Consider the following 23,332-nt stretch of genomic DNA (forward strand, 5'->3'; position numbering starts at 1 on the left):
AGAAGGAATTCTACCTCAAAACCTGAGAAAGGAAACCTCAAACACAGTATTTTAAATAGGTGCTGAATTTTTGTCACAGGCTTTTTCTGCATTTATTGAGATGATCATATGGTTTTTATCTTTCAATTTGTTGCAAAATTCTGTAAAGTAATTATCCTTCAATAAAAAAATTAATTAATTAAAAAACAGCATTCAGTTCAGTTCAGTTCAGTTGCTCAGTCATGTCCGACTCTTTGCGACCTCATGAATCACAGCACGCCAGGCCTCCCTGTCCATCACCATCTCCCGGAGTTCACTCAGACTCACGTCCATCGAGTCCGTGATGCCATCCAGCCATCTCATTAAAAAAAGTAAAAATACTGTGCAAATGAAGGAACAAACTAAAAACATACAAAACCAAATAAACAAAGAGGAAATAGGCAAACTACCTGAAAAAGCATTCAGAGTGATGATAGTTAAGATGCTCCAAACCCTCTAAAATGGAGTGGAGAAACTGCAAGAAGCAATCAGTACAATTAACAAGAACAATTAACAAGAAGAAATAAAGAATAAACAAACAGATGAAGAACACAACCACTGAAATTAAAAATACTCTAGAAAGAATGAGTAATAGGTTAGCTGAAACAGGAGGATGGGTAAGTAGCTGGGAGACAGAATGGTGGCAATAACTGCTAAATAGTAGAATAGAGAAGAAAGAATAAAAAGAATTGAGGGTAGCCTCAGAGACCTCTAGGACAATATTAAACACACCAACATTCAAGTTATAGGGGTCCCAGAGGAAGAAGAGAAAGAGAAAGGCACTGAGGACATTTTTGAAGAGATCACAGTTGAAAATTCCCCCAGCATGGAAAAGGAAATAACCAGTCACATTCAAGAAGCACAGAGGGTCCAATATAGGAAAAATCCATGGAGAAACACATCAAGACACATACTAATCAAGCTAACAGAAATTAAACACGAGGAAAGAACATTAAAAGTAATAACAGAAAACCACAATGTAACATACAATGGAAAACTCATAGAATTAACAACTGATCTTTCAGCAGAAACTATGCAGGCCAGAAAGGAACAGTAGGATATATTTAAAGTACTGAAAGACAAAAATAAATAAATAAATAAAACTAAACCAAGACTAACCTGCAAAGATCTCATTCAGAATTGATGGAGAAATCAAAAGCTTTAGAGACAAGCAAAAGTTAAGAGAATGTAGCACCACCAAACCAGCTTTACAACAAATGTTAAAGGGACTCATATAGTCTAGAAATGCAAGAGAAGAAAAAAGATCTACAAAATCAACCCCAAATAATTAAGAAAATGGCAATAGGAAAATATACATCAATAATTGCTTTTTAAAAAATGGTGGGTTAATGTTGGATTAAATGCTCCAACCGAAAGACACAGACTGGCTGAATGGATACAAAAAGAAGACCCACATATATGCTGTCTACAAGGAGCCCACTTCAGGCCTCACATACAGACTGAAAGTGACAGGATGGAAAAATATGTTCCGTGCAAATGGTAAGAAGAAAGCTGGAATAGCAATCCTCATATCAGATAAAATAGACCTTTAAATAAAGAAAATTACAAGAGATAAAGAAGGACACTTCATAATGATCAAGGGATCACTCCAAGAGGAAGACATACCAATTGTAATATCTATGTACCCAACCTAGGATAATGCAGAACTGATGCACAGACAATGCAGAACTGATGCACCCAACATAGGAGCACCTCAGTACATAAGACAAACACTAACAGACATAAAAGGAGAAATTGACAATAACACAATAATAGTAGGAGGCTAACACCGCATTCACACCAATGAACAGATGATCAAAATGGAAAATTAGTAAGGAAACACAAGTCTTAAATGATACATTAGATGAGACGGATCTCATTGATATCTTCAGGACATTGCATCCAAATGCAGAAGAATACACCTTCTTTTCAAGTGCACATGGAACATTCTCCAGGATAGATCACATCTTGAGTCACAAATCAAACCTCAGGAAATTTAAGAAGATTGAAATCATATCAAGCATCTTCTCTGACCACAACACTAGGAGACTAGATATCAATTACAGGAAAAAAACTGTAAGAAACACAAACACAAGGAGATTAAATATGTTTCTAAATAATCAACTGGTTACTGAAGAAATAAAAAGGGAAATCAAAAAACTTCTGGAAACAAATGACAATGAGAGCATGACAACTCAAAACCTACAGGATACAGCAAAAGTGGTTCTAAGAGGGAAGTTTATTGCAATAAAATCCTACTTCAAGAAACAAGAAAAACATTGAATAGACAACTTAACTTTACACCTAAGGCAACTGGGAAAAGAACAAAAAAACCCCAAGATTAGTAGAAGGAAAAAAATCATAAAGAACCAAGCAGAAATAAATGAAAAAGAAAGGAAAGAAACAATAGTAAAGGTTAATGAAACTAAAAGCTGGTTCTTTGAGAAGATAAACAATACTGACAAATCCTCAGCCAGACTCATCAAGAAAAAAAAGAGAAAATCAAATCAACAAAATTAGAAATGAAAAAAGGAGAGGTTGCAACAGACAATGCAGAAATACAAAGAATTATAAGAGACTATTATGAACAACTATAATGGCCATAAAATAGATAACAAGGAAGAAATGGACAAATTCTTAGAAAAGTTCAATCTTCCAAGACTGAACCAGGAAGAAATGGAAATTGTGAACAACCCAATTACAAGCACTGAAATTGAAGCTGTGATACAAAATCTCCCAAAAAACAAAACCCCAGGACCAGATGGCTTCACAGGAGAATTCCATCAAACATTTAGAGAAGAGCTCATGCCTATCCTTCTAAAACTCTTTCAAAAAATTGCAGAGGAAGGAATACTTCCAAACTCATTCTATGAGGCCACCATCACCCTGATACCAAAACCAGACGAAGACAACACACAAAAAAGAAAACTACAGGTAATATCACTGATGAACAGATACAAAAATCCTCAACACAATTTTAGCAAACAGAATTCAGCAACACATCAAAAAGCTCATACACCATGATCAAGTTGGGTTTATTCCAGTGATGCAAGGATTCAATATATGAAAATCAATCAATGTGGTACACCATATTAACAAATTAAAAGATAAAAGCCATATGATCATCTCAATAGGTTCATAAAAAGCCTTTGCCAAAATTCAGCACTCATTTATGACTAAAACTCTTCAAACAAATGGGCATAAAAGGAACCTACCTCATCATAGTAAAGGCTATATATGATAAATCTACAGCAAACATTATTCTCAATGGTGAAAAACTGAAAGCATTCCCCCCTAAGATCAGGAATAAGATATGAATAATAATACTTTCACCAGTATTATTCACATAGTTCTGGAAGCCCTAGCTACAGCAATCAGAGAAGAAAAAGAAATAAAAGAATCCAGATCAGAAAAGAAGTAAAGCTCTCACTGTTTGCAGATGACATGATACTGTACATAGAAAACCCTAAAGATAGTATCAGAAAATTACTAGAGCTAATTGGTGAATTTAACAAAGGGGTACAAAGTCAAAACACAGAAATCACTTGCATTTCCATATACTAACAATGAAAAATCGGAAAAAGAAATTAAAGAATCGATCCCATTCACCACTGCAACAAAAAGAATGAAATATCTAGAAATAAACTTACCTAAGGAGACAAAAGAACTGTACACAGAAAATTATAAGACATTAATGAAAGAAATCAAAGATGACATAAATTGATGGAAGGATATTCCATGTTCCTGTGTAGGATGAATCAATATTCATTTTTCAAAGAACTAAAACAAAAAATTCCACAATTCATATGGATACACAAAAGTCTCCGAATAGCCAAGCCATGTTGAGAAATAAAAAAGGAGCTGGAGGAATCAACTTTCCTGAGTTCAGACTATACTATAAAGCTACAATCATCAAGAGAGTACAGTACTAGCAAAAATAAAAACAAAAAAACACAGAAATACAGACCAATAGAACAAGATAGAGAGTCCATGCTCTTCATGGGTACCTTAGTTGTGACTAAGGAGGCAAGAATATATAGTGGGGCAAAGATAGCCTCTTCAATAAGAGATGCTGGGAAAACTAGACAGTTACGTGCAAAAGGAGGACATTAGAGTATTTCCTAATGCCATATATAAACACAAATTCAAAATGTATTAAAGACCTAAATGTAAGACCAGAAACTAAAACTGTTAGAGGCAATAATAGGCAGAACACTCAATGAAATAAATCAGAGAAAGATCTTCTATGATCCACCTCCTAGAGTAATGGAAATAAAAACAAAAATAAAGAAGTGAGACCTAATTGAACTTAAAAGCTTTTGCACAGCAAAGGAAACTACAAACACGTTGAAAACCCTCAGAATGGGAGAAAATAATAGCAAATGAAACAACTGACAAAGAATTAATTTACAAAATATACAAGTAGCTCATACAACTCAGTATCAGAAAAATAAACAACCCAATCAAAAAGTAGGAAAAAGACCTAAACAGATATTTCTCCAAAGAAGATATACAGATGACTAATAAACACATGAAAATATGCTCATTATTAGATAAATGCAAATCAAAACTACAATGATATTGCATCTCACACCAGTCAGAAGAGCCATCATCAGAAAGTCTAAAAACAATAAGTGCTGGAGAGTGTGTGGAGAAAAGGGAACCTTCATACTTTGCTATTGGGAATATAAATTGATACAGCCACTATGGAATATGGTGTGGAGATTCCTTAAGACCTAGGAATAAAATCACCATATGACTCAGCAATCCCAATCCTCAGCACATACACTGGGGAAACAAAAACTGAATAAGACACACATACCCCACAGTTCATTTCAGCACTCTTTACAATACTAGAACATGGAAGCAACCTAGATGTCCATCGACAGATGAAAGGATAAAGAAGCTGTAGTACATATGCACAATGGAATATTACTCAGCAATAAAAAGGAAGGCAAATGAGTCATATGAGGTGGACATACCAAGAGCCTATTATACAGAGTGAGGTAAATTAGAAAGAGAAATATATATATCTTGTACTGATGCATATATATTGAATCTATAACGATGATACTGATGAATTTATTTGTAGGGGAGCAGTGGAGAAACAGACAGAGAACAGACCTATGGAAATGGGGGGAGGAGAGGAAGGAAAGGGTGAGATGTATGGAGAGAGTAACATGGAAATATGTAAAATAGATAGCCAATGGGAGTTTGCTGTTTATTTGTTTGTTTTCCCTATTTTTTAAAATTTATTTATTTTCATTGGAGGCTAATTACTTTACAATATTGTATTGGTTTTGCCATACATCACCAAGAATCCTCCACGGAATTTGCTGTTTGAATCAGGGAACTCAAACATGGGCTCTGTGACAATCTAGACGGGTGGGATGGAGAGAGAGATGGGAGGAAGGTTGGGGAGGGGGGGAAATGAGTGTACCTATGGCTGATTCTTGTTGATGTTTGACAGAAAACAACAAAATCCTGTAAAGCAATTATCCTTCAATTAAAAAATAAAGTGGCAAAAATAAAGCAATGAAAAAGAAGTTATAATTGATATCACATAAATACTAGGGACCATAAAGCACTACCGTGAGCAAGTCTATACCAATAAAATAGACAACGTGGAAGAAATGGATAAATTCTTAGAAAAGATCAACCTTTCAAGACTGAACCAGGAAGAAATAAAAAATATGAACAAACCAATCAAAAGCATCAGAATAAAAACTGTGATGAAAAGTCTTCCAAGCAACAAAAGCCTCAGGCCAGATGGCTTCACAGGTGAAGTCTATCAAATGTTTAGAGAAAAGCTAACACCTGTCCTTCTCAAACTCTTCCATAAAATTGCAAGGGAAAAGCACTCCCAAATTTATTCTACATGGCCACTGTCATCTGATACTAAAACCAGACAAAGATATCACAAAAAGGAAAATTACAGGCCGATATCACTGATGAACATAGATGCAAAAATTCTCAACAAAATGCTAACAAACAGAACCAATGACAAATTAAAAGGATCATACGCAATGACCAAGAGGGATTTATCCTAGGGATGCAAGTATTCTTCAATATATGCAAACCAATCAATGTGATACACCATATTAACAAATTGAAAATTAAAAAGCATATGATAAGATTTCCCTGGTGGTGCAGTGGTTAAGAATCTGCTTGCCAGCGCAGGGGAGCAGGTTTGATCCCTGATCTGGGAAGATTCCATATGCTAAGGAGCAAGTAATCCTACGAGCCACAACTACTGAGCCAACATGCCCGAACTACGAAGTCCATGTGCCCTAGAGCCCGTGCTCTGGAAGAAGAGAAGCCAGCGCAATGAGAAGTCCGAGTACCACACAGCTAGAGAAAGCCTGTGCACAGCAATGAAGACCCAGTGCAGCCAAAAATAAACAAACAATTTAAAAAAATTTTAATGACAATAACAATAATAAACTATAAAATAACCTCAGTAGATTAATATAAACTTTTGACAAAATTCGACACCCATTTATGATTTTTAAAAAAGATTCCAGAAAATGGGCATAGAAGGAACATAATGTAGGCTATATACAACAAACCTACAGCAAACATTATTCTCAATGGTGGAAAACTGAAACATTTCCTCAAAGATCAGGAACAAGACAAGGGTGCCCACTCTCACCACTGTCATTCTACATAGTTTTGGAAGTCCTAGCCATGGCAATCAGAATAAAAAGAAAAGGAATCTAGATAGGAAAAGAAGAAGTAAAACTCTCACTGCTTGAAGATAACATGATACTATATGCTGCTAAGTCACTTCAGTTGTGTCCGACTCTGTGTGACCCCATAGGCGGCAGCCCACCAGGCTCTCCCGTCTCTGGGATTCTCCAGGCAAGAACACTGGAATGGGTTGCCATTTCCTTCTCCAATGCATGAAAGTGAAGTCAAAGTGAAGTCACTCAGTCGTGTCCAACTCTTCGCGACCCCATGGACTGCAGCCTACCAGGCTCCTCCGCCCATGGGATTTTCCAGGCAAGAGTACTGGAGTGAGGTGCCATTGCCTTCTCTGATGATACTATACATAGAACATCATAAAGATACTATCAGAAAATTACTAGAGCTAATCAATGAATTTAGTAAAGCCACAGGACACAAAATCAATATACAGAAATCCCTTGCATTCCTGTATACTAATAGCAAAAAATCAGAAAGAGAAATTAAGGGAACAATCTCATTCCTCACTGCAACAAGAAGAATAAATTATCTAGGAATAAACCAACCTAAGACAAAAGACCTGTATACAAAAAACAAACAAACAAACAAACAAACAAACAAAACAAAACTATACAGCTGATCAAAGAAATTAAAGGTGACACAAACAGATGGAGAAATACATCGTGTTCCTGAACTGGAAGAATCAGTATTATGAAAATGACTACACTATCCAAAGAGATCCACAGAGTGCAATCCCTATCAAATCAGCAATGGTATTTTTCATAGAACTAGAACAAAAATGTCCACAATTCTGTATGAAAACACAAAAGACTCTGAGTAGGCAAAGCAATCTTGAGAAAGAAAAATGGAGCTGGAGGAATCAGCCTTCCTTACTTCACACTATACTACAAAGCCACAGTAATCAAAGCATTATGGTAACTGGCACAAAAATAGAAACCTAGATCAACGGAACAAGACAGAAAGCCCAGATATCAACCCACACACCACATGGGCACCTTATCTATGACAAAGGAGGCAAGAATATACAATGGAGAAACATAGACTCTTCAATAACTTGTGCTGAGAAAACTGGACAAATACATGTAAAAGAATAAAATTAGAATATTTAGAATATTCTCCTTCACTCATGACACCATACATGGAAGTAAACTAATGATGGATTACACACCTAAATGTAAGGCCAGAAACCATAAAACTCTTATAGGAAAACATAGGCAGCACACTCCCTAACATAAATTGCAGCAAGATCCTCTTTGACTCCTCTCCTAGAGCAATGGAAATAAAAACAACAATAAACAAAAGGGACCTAATTAAAAGCTTTCGCACAGCAAAGGAAACCATAAGCAAGATGAAAAGACAACCTTCAGAATGGGAGAAAATATTTGCGAACAAAGCAAGTGACAAAGTATTAATCTCCAAAATATGCAAGGAGATTATGCAGCTCAATATTAAGAAACAACCCAATCAAACAATGGCAGAAGACCTAAATATACATTTCTCCAAAGAAGACACATAAATGGCCAACAAATACATGAAAAGATGCTACAAATGCTCATTTTAGAGAAATGCAAATCAAAACTCCAATGAGGGGTCGCCTCATACCAGTCAGAATGGCCACCACTAAAGAGTATACAAACAAAACGTGCTGGAAAGGATGTGGAGCAAAGGGAACCCTCTTGCAATGTTGATGGGGATGTAAGTTGATACAGCCACTATGGAGAACAGTATGGAGATTCATTAAGAAACTAGGGGTAAACCTACCATGTGACCCAGGAGTCCCACTTCTGGGCATACACCCTGATAAAGCCATAATTCAAAATGACACATGCATCCCAATATTCGTTGCAGCACTATTTACAATAGCCAGGACATGGAAGCAACCTAGATGGCCATTGACAGATGAATGGATAAAGAAGTTGTGGTATATATACACAGTGGAGTTCATTTCATAAAAAGGAATGAATGAGTCAGTTCAACTGAGGTGGATGAAACTAGAACTTGTCATGCACTCTGTCATGAGTGAAATATGTCAGAAAGAAAAGAAAAATAAATATCATATATTAATGCATATATAATGGAATCTAGAAAAAATGTTACTGATGAGTCTATTTGCCAGGAAAAGAGATGAAGGGAATTAACTTTTGGACCCAGCAGGGGAAGGAGAGTATGGGATGAATTGAGAAAATAGAATTTATTCATGTATAGTACTGGCACCCCACTCCAGTACTCTTGCCTGGAAAATCCCATGGACGGAGGAACCTGGTGGGCTGCAGTCCATGGGGTCACTAAGAGTCGGACATGACTGAGCGACTTCACTTTTTTTTTTTTTTTTTTTTTTTGTTAGCGACTTCACTTTGACTTTTCACTTTCATGCATTGGAGAAGGAAATGGCAACCCATTCCAGTGTTCTTCCCTAGAGAATCCCAGGGACGGGGGAGCCCAGTGGGCTGCCGTCTATGGGGTTGCACAGAGTCAGAAACAACTGAAGTGACTTAGCAGCAGCAGCAGTACCATGTATAAAACAGATAACTATTGAGAAGCTGCTGTATAACACAGGAGCTCAGCTGGATGCTCTGTGATGACCTAGAAGAGTAGAACTGGAGGGTGTATACTTATAGCTGATTCATGTTGTTGTACAACAGAAACTAGCACAACAGTATAATTACCTCCCACTTAAAAATTTGAATAAATTAAAAAGAAAAGTTAAACACAATAATTATCAGCATTTATTGACATCATAACAGATCCTCAAAATATATGAAAAAAAAATGACAGCACCATGGAGAGAAAGATATAGCTCTTCAGTAGTAACCAGAGATTTCAGTACCTGCTCAATAAGAGACAAAACAGATAGACAAAAGATAAGTAAAGAAATAGAGGACTTAAATGACACAATATGTCAACTAGATCTAACATCAATATACTGAATACCCAACAGTAATGTACAAGACCATATTGTTTGTGAACAGAGATAACTTTTCTTTTTCCTTTCCAATTTACTTTTTCCTTTTCTGTTTATTTTTCTTTCTTAATTTCTCTGACTATAACTTCCAATGCTATATTGAATAGAGGTGGCAAAGTGATACCTTGTTCTAAACTTAGAGAAAATGTTCCAGTCCTTTATCACTGAATATGATATTAACTGTGGGTATTTAATATATGGTAATTTATTATTTTGAGATAGTTTCCTTCTATTTCTTGTTTGAGTGTTTTTATCAGGAAAAGTTGTTGAATTTTTTCAAAAGCGTTTTTACTTCTATTGAGATGATCAATACATTTCTCTCTTTGTTTTTGTTTTATTCAATCTGGTAATTTGGTGTACTGCTTTATTCGATTTTTGCACATAGGGTTAGGGTGCCTTCTAGGAACAAATCCCACATGGTTATGGGTCATTTACACATGGGTCATATATAAACATTTTGATACGCAGCTAAATTTGGCTTGTTAGTATGTTGCTGAGGATATTTCCATGAGTCTTCATAAGGCATATTGGTCTGTAGTTTATTTTCCTTTAGAAAATTTTATCTGGCTTTGGTATAAAGATAAAGCTGAAGCTGGCCTTAAAGAAGGAGTTAGGATGTGTTTCCTCCACTTCAATTTTTTTGAACATTTTGAAAATGATTGCTGTTAATTTTTATTTAAGTGTATGTTAGGAATTCACCAACGTAGCCATGTGATCCTGAGCTCTTCTATTCTTCTTTTATTTATTGAGGTATAGTTGCTTTATGACGTTGTGTTAGCTTCTGCTGTACAGCAAGGTGAATCAACTATTTGTATACATAAAGCCCTCCCTCTTGGCTCTCCCTCCCATCCCCACCATCCCACCCATCTAGGTCACCACAAAGCACCAAGTTTAGCTCTCTGTGTTATACAGCAGGTTCCTACTCGCCATCCGTCATACCCATGTTAGTGAATATGTCAGTCCCAGTCTCCCAATCCACCCCACCCCCACTGTGTCTACACATCCACTCTCTGTATCTGCATCTACTGCTCCCCTGCAAACAGGTTCATCTGCACATTTCTCTAGATTCCAGATATGTGAATCAATACATGATATCTGTTTTTCTCTTTCTGACTTACTTCATTCTGACAGACTCTTGAGAAGTCTTTTTATTACTGATTCAATCTCCTTACTAGTCAAAAATCTATTCAGATTTTCTATTTCCTTATGAGTCAGTCCTGGTAGCATTTTGTTTCTAGGAATTGGTTTATTTCATTTAAGTTATACCAATTTGTTGACCTAAAATAGCCTACAGTGCCCTCTTCTAATCATTTTTATTTCCAGAGAACCACTAGCAAAGTCTCAATTTCATCCCTGAGTTTAGTAATTTAAGTCTTCTCTCTCTTTTTTCTAACTACCTAAAAGTCCGTCAAATTTTATCTTTTCAAAGAACCAACTCTTGATTGTGCTGCTTCTCTCTGTTGTTTTTCTCCCCTCAATTTCATTTGTGTCTGCTCTAATCTTTATTATTTTCTTCCTCTGCTTGCTTTATGTATAATTTGCTCTTCTTCTTAAGTTGGTTAAACTGTAAGTTAGTCTATTGATTTAAGATATTTATTGTTTTTTAAAGTAGGTATTTACAGCTATCAGTTTCCTTCTTAGCACTGCTTTCATTACATCCTATAAGTTTTAAGAATATTGTGCTTTCATTTTCATTTATTTCTAGCAATAATAAATCTCCAGCATGTGCAGTGGTAGAGAATCCACCAGCCAATGCAGGAGATGCAAGAGATGCAGGTTCAATCTCCTGGTCAGGAAGATCCCCTGGAGTAGGAAATGGCAACCAACTTCAGTATTCTTGCCTGGAAAATTTCATGGACCGAGGAGCCTGGCAGGTACAGTTCATAGGGTCTCAAAGAGTCAGACACGACTGTACAACTGAGAACACACACATGTACAAGCAAACTACATAATATTACTGAAAGAAAGTAAAGACTTAAATAAGTGGGAAAACATTCCACTTTCAGTGATTGGAATACTCAATATTTCTAGGATGTCCACTCTATCCAAAAGAATCTGCAGATTTAAAGCTGTTCCTATCAAAACCTTGATGACATTTTTTTGCAGAATTACAGAAACATTTTCTTAGTTTCAGATGAATCTCAAGGAAATATGAATAGCTAAACAATCTTTAAAAAGAAAAACAAAGAAAAATGAAATTTGAGGACTCACACCTACTGATTTGTAAACTTATTACAAGGCTACCATAATCAAAATAGCATAGTACTAGATTAAAGGCAGGGTAAAGAACCTAGAGAAAAATCCTTGCATGTATGGTCACATGACTTATCAAAGGATGCCAAGACCATTCTCTGAGGTAAAGAATAGGATTTTTTTTAAAAAATGGTGCTGGGAAAATTGAACATTCATATGCAAAACAATGAAGTTGAATTACACCCAAACAACATATACAAAAATGAACTCAGCACGGGTCAAAGATGTAAACATAGAGTTAAAACTATAAAACTATCAGAAGAAAACATAAGGTAAAAGTTCACAACTTTGAATTTGCCAATGATTACTTGCACATCAAAAGCACAGGCAACAAAAGAAAAAACAGGCAAACTGAACTTCATCACAATGAAAATTTTGTGCATCAAAGGACAGTATCAACAGAGTAAAAAAATATTTTCAAATTATATATCTGCTAAGGGATTAATACCAGTATATAATCCAACACCATAAAGTCAAACAACCCATTTCAAACAGGGGCAAAGCTCTTGAGAAGACATTTGAAAGAAGATATACAAATGTGCAACCAGCACCTATAGATACTCAATATCACTATTAAGAAAAGGGAAAGCAAAGCAACAATAAGGTAACACTCTGCAAACCTATTAGGGTGCTGTCTCTCTGTATCTCACTGGCCACACTGTTCACTGAACCCAGGGGAGGCAAGGTGTGATCTAAGAGGCTGGAAGGAGACTTGAGGAGCCCTAGGAACTGCAGACACGTTTATGACGTCCTGGTTGATACAGCAGACGCAGCAGCAGACACGCTATACTCTCTCATCTCACGGCTGACACAGCGGTCACAGCCTCGATGCACCAGTAATACGCCACAGCGCTCCAGGTGGAGCTCACCTGGAGGTCATGCATGCAATCTGTGACCAAGCGAGTACCTCGTGACGTGCATGCTCCATGTTATAAATGATCTCAGCTGTTACAGAGTCAATATTTACAAAACCTGGTGTGAGGGAGCCGAAACACACCATCTTAACTAATTTGCTCTCTCCTCACAGGTGCCTATTAAGTAAAAACAAAATGAAAACAGAAACAAACATTGTTGATTATTATGGGGAAACAAAACGTGCTCCAGTGGAGAAGGGAATGGCAAACCACTTCAGTATTCTTGCCTTGAGAACCCCATGGACAGGATGAAAAGGCAAAAAGATATCAAACTGAAAGATGAACTCCCCAGGTTGGTAGGTGCCCAATATGCTAATGAAGAAGAGTGGAAAAATAACTCCAGAAAGAATGAAGACATGGAGCCAAAGCTAAAACAACATCCAGTTGTGGGTGTGATTGGTGATGGAAGTAAAGTCTGATGCTGTAAAGAGCAATATTGCATAGGAACCTGGAATGTTAGGCCCATGAATCACGGTAGATTGGAAGTTCAAACAGGAGATGGCAAGAGTGAACTTCAATATTTTAGGAATCAGCAAACTAGAATGGACTGGAATGGGTGAATTTAATTCAGAGGACCACTATATCTATTACATGGCCAAGATTCCCTTAGAAGAAATCGAGTAACCATCATAGTCAACAAGAGAGTCTGAAATGCAGCACTTGGTTGGAATCTCAAACATGACAGAATGATCTCTGTTTGTTTCCAAGGCAAACCATTCAATATCACAGTAATCCAAGTCTATGATCCAACCATTAATGCTGAAGAAGCTGAAGTTGAACGCTTCTATGATGACCTGCAAGACCTTCTAGAACTAACATGCAAAAAAGATGCCCTATCATCATAAGGGACTGGAATGCAAAAGTAGGAAGTCAAGAGATACCTGGAGTAACAGGCAAGTTTGGCCTTGGAGTACAGAATGAAGCAGGGCAAAGGATAACAGAGTTTTGCCAAGAGAACACACTGGTCATAGAGCACATCTTCTTCCAACAATACAAGAGATGACTCTACACATGGACATCACCAGATGGTCAACACTGAAATCAGACTGATTATATTCTTTGCAGCCAAAGATGGAGAAGCTCCATACAGTCAGCAAAAACAAGACTGGGGGGTTACTGTGGCTCAGATTATGAAATTCCTACTACAAAATCCAGACTTAAACTGAAGAAAGTAGGGAAAACCACTAGACCATTCAGGTGTGATCTAAATCAAAATCCCTTAGGATTACACAGTGGAAGAGACAAACTGATTCAAGGGATAGATCTGATACAGTGCCTGAAGAATTATGGATCGAGCTTCATGACATTGTATAGGGGGCAGGGATCAAGACCATCCCCAAGAAAAAGTAATGCAAAAAGACAAAATGGTTGTCTGAAGAGGCCTTACAAATAGCTGAGAAAAGAAGAGAAGCGAAAGGCAAGGAGAAAAGGAAAGATGTTCCCATTTGAATGCAGAGTTCCAAAGAATAGCAAGGAGAGATAAGAAAACCATCCTCAGTGATCAATGCAAAGAAATAGAGGAAAACAATAGAATGTGAAAGTTTAGAGATATCTCCAAGAAAATTAGAGATACCAAAGGAACATTTCATGCAGAGATGGATAAAATAAATGACAGAAATGGTATGTACCTAACAGAAGCAGAAGATATTAAGAAGAGGTGGCAAGAATACTCAGAAGAACTATACAAAAAAGATCTTAATGACCCAGATAACCATGATGGTGTGATCACTCACTTAGAGCCACACATCCTGGAGTGTGAAGTCAGGTGGGCTTTAGAAAGCATCAGTATGAACAAAGCTAGTGGAGGTGATGGAATTCCAGCTGAGCTGTTTCAGGTCCTAAAAGATGATGCTGTTAAAGTGCTGCACTAAATATTGACAGCACATTTGGAAAACTCAGCAGTGGCTGCAGGTCTGGAAAAGGTCAGTTTTGATTCCAAGCCCAAAGAAAGGCAGTGCCAAACAATGCTCAAACTATGGCACAGTTGTACTCATCTCACACGCTAGGAAATTAATGCTCAAAATTCTGCAGATGACCTTCAACAGTACATGAACTGAGATCTTCCAGATGTTCAAGCTGGATTTGGAAAAGGCAAAGGGGCCAGAGATCAAATTGTCAACATCGTTGGATCATAGAAAAAACAAGAGAGTTCCAGGAAAACATCTACTTCTGCTTTACTGACCATGCCAAAACCTTTGACTGTGTGGATCACAACAAACTGGAAATTTCTTGAAGGTATGGGTATACCAGACCACCTTACCTGCCTCCTGAGAAACTTATATGCAGTTCAAGAAGAAACGGTTAGAAGCAGACATGGAAAAATGAACTGGTTCCAAATTGGGAAAGGATTACAATCAAGGCTGTATATTTTCACCCTGTTTATTTATCTTATATGCAAAATATATCACACAAAATGCTGGGTTGGAGGAAGCACAAGCTGGAATCAAGATTGCCATGAGAAATATCAATAATCTCAAATATGCAGATGACACCACCCTTATGGCAGAAAGTGAAGAGGAACTGCAGTGCTTCTTGATGAAAGTGAAAGAATAGAGTGAAGAAGCTGGTTTAAAGCTCAACATTCAAAAAACTAAGATCATGGCATCTGGTCCCATCACTTCATGGCAAATAGATGGGGAAACAATGGAAACTGTGAGAGATTTTATTTTCTTGGGCTGCAAAATCATTGCAGATGGTGACTGCAGCCATGAAATTAAAAGACACTTGTTCCTTGAAAGAAAAGCTGTGACAAACTTAAACTGCATGTTAAAAAGCAGAGACATCACTTTGCTGACAAAGGTCTGTATAGTCAAAGCTCTGGTTTTTCCAGTAGTCATGTATGGATGTGCGAGTTGGACAATAAAGAAAGCTGAGCACTGAGGAACTGATGCTTTTGAACTGTGGTGTTGGAGAAGACTCTTGAGAGTCCCTTGGACTGCAAGGAGATCCAACCAGTCCATCCTAAAGGAGATCAGTCCTCGGTGTTCATTGGAAGGACTGATGCTGAAGCTCCAATACTTTGGCCACCTGATGCGAAGAACTGACTCACTGGAAAAGACCCTGATGCTGGGAGGGATTGAAGGTGGAAGGAGAAGGGGATGAGAAGATGAGATGTTTGGATGGCATCACTGACTTGATGGCCATGAGTTTGAGCAGGCTCCGAGAGTTGGTGATGGACAGGGAGGCCTGGTGTGATGCCACGGGGTTGCAAAGTCAGACATGGCTAAGCGACTGAACTGAAATATAAATTTTATATTATGTACATTTTATCACAATTTAAAAACTAGGTTTCTGACTGTTAAAGTAAAAGTTAACTGATTAACTATGTAGAAGTAAAGTGTGACACCACCAGAAAATAGGGCAACAAAGAATATGCAAGTATAAGGTTGTAAGATTCATATGCTACACGTGAAACGGCATACGTTACTTACAGGTAGGTATGGACGCTGTTAGTGGTAGAGACTGTGCCTGCCAATGCAGGAGACATACGAGACATGGGCTTGATCCGTGCATCAGGATGATCCCCTGGAGGAGGGTATGGCAACCCACTCCAGTATTCTAGCCTGGAGAATACCATGAAGAGAGGACCTGGCAGGCTATGGTCCATAGGGTTGTAGAGTCTGACACGACTGAAGTGACTTAGCTTGCATGCATATTAATTTAGAGATTTCTATTTTCAACCTTGGCCAAACTAATAAAAACAAAATAAATAGATGTAACTAACAAGCCAGTAAAGAAGATAAAATGGAATCCAAAACAAAGACGTATGTGCTTCTATTTGCCAGGTAATATAAGTGAAGGGGCCAGCCTAGGTGTAAAAACAGAAGAGACCATGTTGCTCTGAGGATCCTGTGCCTAGTATAAGTGGGTGACAGCTGGGGAAGGTGGTAATGTATGTCCACTATTGCTAAATTTGATCTTAACTATTTTTCGTTTAAGAAAAGCCAAAAATCTATCTATTTATGCATTGAATAGATATAATTCATCTATTCATCTAGATGCAATTAGTCTATGAATAGAATAATTCATCTATGATTCATTGATTCATGTGAAATCTTCTGGTTTTTAAGTTGTCTTTATTTTAAAATAGCGCCGACTAATTAAACACATCTGTAGTCTACATATAGCCTTCAGATAACTAATATGATAACTCTAATTTAAATAAAGTGAACAATAAAAGGAATCAATGATGGACTAAAAATATAGAGTGTGATTTCTGTGAATGGAACATTTATCAGTTAATGTGCCCCATACCTTCCTACTTTTGTTACTGCTCTTACTTTTACCTTTTTCTGATATTTTCTGACTAATTTCTTTTTCAAAATCCAAATCAACTGCCATCTTTTCCTAGGAATCTTGTTTCTTCTTCTAGTCAGAACTGATATTTCTGTTTCCTTAACAATCAAGACCCTCTTGCTTGGGCAAAGCACTAATAAATCCACTTGGAGTACATGTGAATCAATGTGGTTATGATTCCATTAATGAAAAAACTCAAAACATTTATTAAATTTCCCCCATAGACTGGACCTGCAATGTTCATTCATGCTTTTAGCCTAAATTTGTCTCTTCCCAACACTTTTTCTGTATACAGCTGCTATGGGGAATCTGTTCTGGAACATGTACTTGCCTGACCAAGGAAGCTATTCAGTGACTCCTTCCCTGCAAGAAGTTGATTCCTTGGCTCCACAGTTTTTGTCTTCCAGTACCCGACTCATCTTATCTCTTGCTATCTTTACCCTGCACTTGAATTTTCCTAAATACTAAATCACACAATTCAATGAATTGACTCTCAGCTCTCAGCTTAGAAGACTCTCCATTCAACTTCTCACTAAGCTCTGCTTCCTCATGGCAATACCGTTTTTTTGTTTGTGTGTGTGTTTAGCCGTCTCTACTCCACCTACTGCCACAAACAGCCTAGCTGTGCTAACTCTGTTCTGGGTGGGATAGAGGGTGTCCACCCATTGCCCAGCTTCCCCAGGTTCAGCTATTTTAGTCTCTCACTTGGAAGCTCTTATGGAGACTGGTCCAACTTAAGGTTATGTGGAACTGTGGTGCCCTCTACTGCTTTCCAGAACCATGACTACTTTGCTTTCTGTCATTCAACACAAGGGAAAATGCTAATAGAACAAATGGGAATTAAGTGGATAGACCATCATTTCCCAGGGCAAACACTGAATTTCGTATTAAAACAAATATTATGAAATGCTAATATATATTCTTCTAACGTGAATTTCCATAAGGTATGCCTTATTATTTTACTATCCTTTCAGGTCCAATGTAAGGCTCTTTATATGTTCATAAATATTAAGAGAAGAGATGGGACTATCATTTCATCACATAGAGAAATTAAGTATTTAAGCCACATGGCTAAACAAAATTTAAAGATTAGCTCTCAATAAACATAATTTCCATGTGTTCAATAAAATGCATTGACATTAGACTGATAGGGAAAAGATGCGAATTTTAAAAATAATTCATGAAAAGAACATAAATTCGGTTAAGTATTATTATTAAAAATCAGTATCTGTAACTCTCACTAATACAAAATAATCCCTGGTTTATCTACATTTATTTGCAAAAATTACTAAATGATTTCCTTTGGTAATCTCTAAGGCTTTAAATTCACTAGTTATTTGAACTCTTTGATTTGCCTTATGTTGTTTAATATTGGGAAAATAGTAATTATCACTGGTATCTCTAAGCTTAGAATTCTAACACTTAATAGGTTACAATTATATTGATTTTTATTGCTTTTAATTTAATGATTTTGATTGTCAATGAGCTTTATCTTAGTGATATGATTTTTGAGTAATTAGAAAATGAAGAAATGTCTGTGTTCAATTTATTCATTTTAGAATCAGAAAAGCCTTTCAAATAAGCATCTTATCTAATTTATATTTCATGCATAATCACTGGAATCAGAGCTATTTAATACTATGACTAAGTGTATACTCAGAATAACATTTCCTTATATTTGGAACACTTATGTATTTTTATGTCCTATTTCTGAAATATATCTAGAAGCTGCTATTTTTAGAAAATCTTAGAATTTTTGGCACGTGCAAAAGTGCCAGCAGTTAGCTTAGATTTGGACTGCGTTGTATTAAACATAACTAAGGATAGTGTGACTTCACACATTGAATGATTAAAGATCTTTTCTGGAGGAGAGTTAGAAATTTGCCCTTCCACAATTATTCTTGTTAAGAGTGACTGTAAACAATTCAGTCTTTTGACTCTGACTCTCAAAGTCTTCCTTTGTCTTTTGTCAGAGTACGACAAAAGACACAGAAATGATAATACACTGCCCATCAGGTTCTTGCTGGGTTTATTTAAATATTGAACATCTCCCCCTGGGTGTTCTCATAGCCAAGAGGCATCCGGTCCGGAGAAAAACAGACGCTGCCATCTTAAAACCAGAACTGTGCTTGCTTTGCTTCCCTATCCTGCCCAAGCGTCTTTTGTGCCAGCCAGCCTCAGCACTCAAGGTAGGCAAGCTGAGGCAGAGACGAACATGACCGCAATAATGAAATTTCACGTGTTCGTGGGTGCGGGAGGTAACGCCCTACAGCAAAATTCACGTCTGATACCCACTCACAAGTCTGCAGACCCGATACCCACTCACAAGTCTGCAGACCCTAAGTCCTCTTGTCACTGACAAGAAGGCTTCTTGTCCAGAAAGGGAACTTCCCAGCCTCCCCAAATGTACAGAGCAATTAGGTAAGCGTTTAATTCTAATTAATCCATTTTACTGACTTTCCTTCCCATAGCAATGAATTACAATTTTTTAAAAAGTAGCCTCAGAGGCCAGTTTCTTTCTATGGAGAGTAGGAGCTGCAGACACAGGGGCCTGCGTGGAGGCAGGACTTAGGCCCGGCCAGAAAGGCGCTCAGGGCTGGTCCTGAGACAGGAAAGCTCTCGCCGCCCCGGCCTTCGGCGCCTGCCTGGACACCCCCTTTCCATCTCAGCCCTAGGAAGAGGGACACGAGGCACCGATACACTCCCGCAGGCTACCAAGAAACTTCATCAGAATCGTGGCCTGTCCCAGAGCTGGCCAAGCCGGGGACCCCGAACGCGCCCCCTCGCCCTTCCTCGCAACCGGCCCGGGGCCAGGGCGCGTTTGGTGAGAGTCTGGCGGCCTCTACCGGAGCGCCTCGGCAGAGGAGCGTTTCTCAGAGCCGGAGCCGACATGTAGCGCTCGGGCGAGGTGAGAGCGCGCGCCGGCGCGCCGGGGGCGCCGGGGGCTCTGCAGCGGGGCGGCGCGCGGCCTCGGGCGCGGAGCTGAGCCGCAGGGCGGCGGCGGGAGCGCGGGGGTGCCCGAGGCGCTCGGCCCGGGAGCACCGGGGAAGTTCGCGCTGGCGGCATGGGGCGGTGACGCCGCACCGGCCTCCGCGCCTGCCAGCCGGGGAGAGCAGACGGGGGAGGAGGATGCGCCCTCGCCGACGGCTCGCCTTCCCGGGCCGGCGCGCGGGGTAAGCCCGGGCGCGCTGGACCGGGGCCGTGGGGTCAGGAGCTGCAGGCGGCGGCGGGAGGGCAAGCGGCCCCGGCGCGGCCCGCTTGCCTCTCCTCGAGGCTGCCTGGCTCCGGGAGGGCGGTGGAGGCAGGCGGGGCGCCGCGGGCGGCCGGGAGCGCAAACTTTCCCCCGGCGACTGCGGAGGCGCAACCACCCGCGGGAGGGCAGGGGCGTCCAGAGCAGCGCGGCGCCGCCGGACGGGGCGCCGGGGCGCAGGACCCACGGACCTGCCGGTAGGAACTGGGGCACGAGGCTCCCGCCGCGGTCATCGGAGCCGAGGGCCGAAAACGCCCCCCGGGGGCCCCGCCAGCCGCCGGGCTCCGAGGCGCGGCGGGCTGGGCGCTTCCTGCAGGGTGGGCGCGGGCTTAGGCTCGAGACTGGGGGCGGGGGCGCGAGCGGGTCGCTCTGGCGGCTCGAGGCCGGGAGACACGGAGCCGACGCTGCACCGCGCGCTCCGGGCCGAGGAGGAAAGCGCCGCGCGGCAGGACGCTCCGCTCGGACCCGGGGCGGCAGCAGGGCAGGTCTGCCGGGGCCAGAAGCGAGCCGGGGAGGGTGGGCAAACGGTTGGCTCTGGGAGCGCCGCTGCGGACCGGGCGGGCGGCCGACTCTACCCGGCCGCGGGCGCCCGGGCGCGGAGGCTGCAGCTCTGCAGTGCCACCCCCGCGCCCGCGAGCCCCCGCGGCGGTCCCGGGACCGTGGGAGCCAGGCTGTCTTTAGGGGTCCCGACTCCCCCAAAGCCTGGTCCAGACTGTCACCAGGCTGAGGGCGGCAGGAGGTGCCGCCCGGGTTTCCCGCATGCAGCGCCGCGTGCTTGCCGCCGGGACTCCGGCCCGGGTTTGGGGAGCAGCCCCTGGACGCACCCAGGCAATCCCCGCCCTGCCTTTCTCGACTCGAGGGCCTTGGTTTCGGAGGTGGAAGTACCTGTTGTGTGTTTCTCTCTTCCGGAGTTGGCCTGGGGTCTCCTCGGGAAAATGTTGCTTTTGAACACGCTGTGCTCCTTTATGATGTCTATCCATTTGCGTTATGCGCATATTGAGAAATATATCCCTTCTCTAGGGTTAGTTGCAAAGCCCAGGGATGGTGCCTGCTTGGATTTCAAATGCATTCATTAGGGCCCACCATATAACCCAGAGCCGAGAGACTTTCCAAAATGCAGTGATTAGTAAGTTCTTTAGTCATGGGGACAGATTGCTGAGAAAGTGGCAGCCTTCTTTTATAAGCAGTTCTTATATTGTCGTGATCTTGCAGAAGACCTGTTTATATGTGCCTTTTTTTCCCCTCTTTCCACATACTTTCTCATAGCACCTTGCAGAACAAGGAGTAGCTTGCTGGCTTTGACGTGTGGCAAATATTTCAGAAAGGTAAAATTATTCCACTTGTGGATTTGACAGATGTAAAATACAGTTAGATAACTTCAGGCATTGATTCTAATAATAGGACTAGAGGGTCATTTGATCACATGGAAAAAGTCAAACAAAGAATTTGCGACATGGGAAAGATAAATTAGGAGAATGATTCTGCACCCTGAGTAAAGGTGAAAATCAAGCCTACTGTAATTTCTTTTTACACCCCAACTTACTGGCTAGTGAACACAGATAGTTCCTGATATGGAGCTGTGATGGACAAGGACAGCCCGGCTCCTTTCTTTATGAATTGTGTGTGTTGGCAGTGTGATTTGATTCTAGGAACTGTTTCATGACAACATTCATGTGTATGTTTTTTCCCCTTTCAGCTTCAAGATCAAGGTGGAGAAAGGAATAGCTATTCTTCCCAATTCATCTGCTTCAGCTGTTATTCTTACTGGGAATGGACAATGGAATGTTCTCTAGCTTTATCATGATCAAAAACCTCCTTCTCTTTTGTATTTCCTTGAACTTAGCCAGTCACTTTGGGTAAGTTATCATCTATGCTTTGATTTTACAATTTTCAGGGCACATATACCTTTTAGAAACTTTGCTGAGCAGTATATCAGCAAACCCTCATTGGCCACCTTTGCAGTCCCACAGACTTATCAGAGTCCTTGCTTTCCCCTACGCTTAATTCCGAGCAAGCCTGCTCCAAGTGTAAGGTCTCTGAAGTCAGTTAAAGAAAAGAGGCAGATTATGTTTTCAGGAGTGGAAGCTGAAGATGGTTTCAGAGTAAGCTGTGTTTCCTCCCACTCAAGTTAAAGCAGGATTCAAAAGCTGACCTGCATGAAGGACATTTATTGCTTGTTGGACAAAGCAGTGGGCAACATTCTTTGTCATCCTTGGTTCTAAACAAACTAAAGATTGTCGTCCTTAGTTCTGACAAGGACTTGCCGTGGTCCTGACTTGAGCCAAAGGCCTTGAACTGTGGCCATCGGAATGCAAACGCAGATACCAGAAACTGCATGTGTCTGATGATGTGCAGGACCCCAGGGCGTTTGGTGTTACTAGTGCCTTTAAGCTCTTTCATCTTGGCCTTTAGTATCAGTGTACTGATTCTAATAGTTTTTCATCAAACTAGTGATAACCCAGGGTCCTGACAAACTTCTTATGAGGTGCTGACTCTGTCCTCTTCTTCCCAGAATTGCTCTGGCTAATCCCAAGGATTGTAACTTGAAGTTGGTGGTGTGTTTATTCGATAAGTCATATCCGACTCTTTGCAACCCTTTGGACTATAGTCTGCGAGGCTCCTCTGTCCATGGGATTCTCCAGGCAAGAATACTGGAGTGGGTTGCAATTTCCTTCTCCAGTGGATCTTTCCCACCCAGGGATTGAACCTGTGTCTCCTGTCTCGGCAGGCAGGCTCATTACCCCTGAGCCAGCAGGGAGACCCCAACTTAAAGTTGGTGGAGTGTAATTAAGAAGTTAAATTTTAGGACAAAAGTCGCCAAACACCCCTTATGTGAAAATCAGTGGTGAAGGTTGCCCTTGTGTGAATCATGGAGGCATCTACAGGGCACAGTGGCTCTGCAGTACATCCCCACGAGTCAGCAGGAAGGAGGCC

The 23,332-nt window shown here is 40.3% G+C and overlaps 1 protein-coding gene across 3 annotated transcripts in view; it reads left to right on the plus strand.

Moving 5' to 3' along the window:
• The first annotated feature begins 20,023 nt into the window (after nt 1–20,023).
• Nucleotides 20,024–23,332, plus strand: part of GABRA5 (gamma-aminobutyric acid type A receptor subunit alpha5) — a 93,435-nt gene continuing 90,126 nt past the window's right edge. The window contains exons 1-3 of one of the 3 annotated variants that reach the window (XM_027957495.3): nt 20,024–20,056; nt 21,665–21,723; nt 22,095–22,254. In XM_027957495.3, the coding sequence (XP_027813296.1) occupies nt 22,169–22,254 (86 nt within the window). In that variant the 5' untranslated portion in view covers nt 20,024–20,056; nt 21,665–21,723; nt 22,095–22,168. Of the gene's footprint in view, nt 20,057–20,287; nt 20,322–21,664; nt 21,724–22,094; nt 22,255–23,332 lie in introns of those variants that run through there. The other 2 variants (XM_060401963.1, XM_060401962.1) reach the window with 2 other exon arrangements.

This window comes from Ovis aries, chromosome 18, assembly GCF_016772045.2.
Source record: "Ovis aries strain OAR_USU_Benz2616 breed Rambouillet chromosome 18, ARS-UI_Ramb_v3.0, whole genome shotgun sequence".
NCBI classification, from domain to species: domain Eukaryota; kingdom Metazoa; phylum Chordata; class Mammalia; order Artiodactyla; family Bovidae; genus Ovis; species Ovis aries.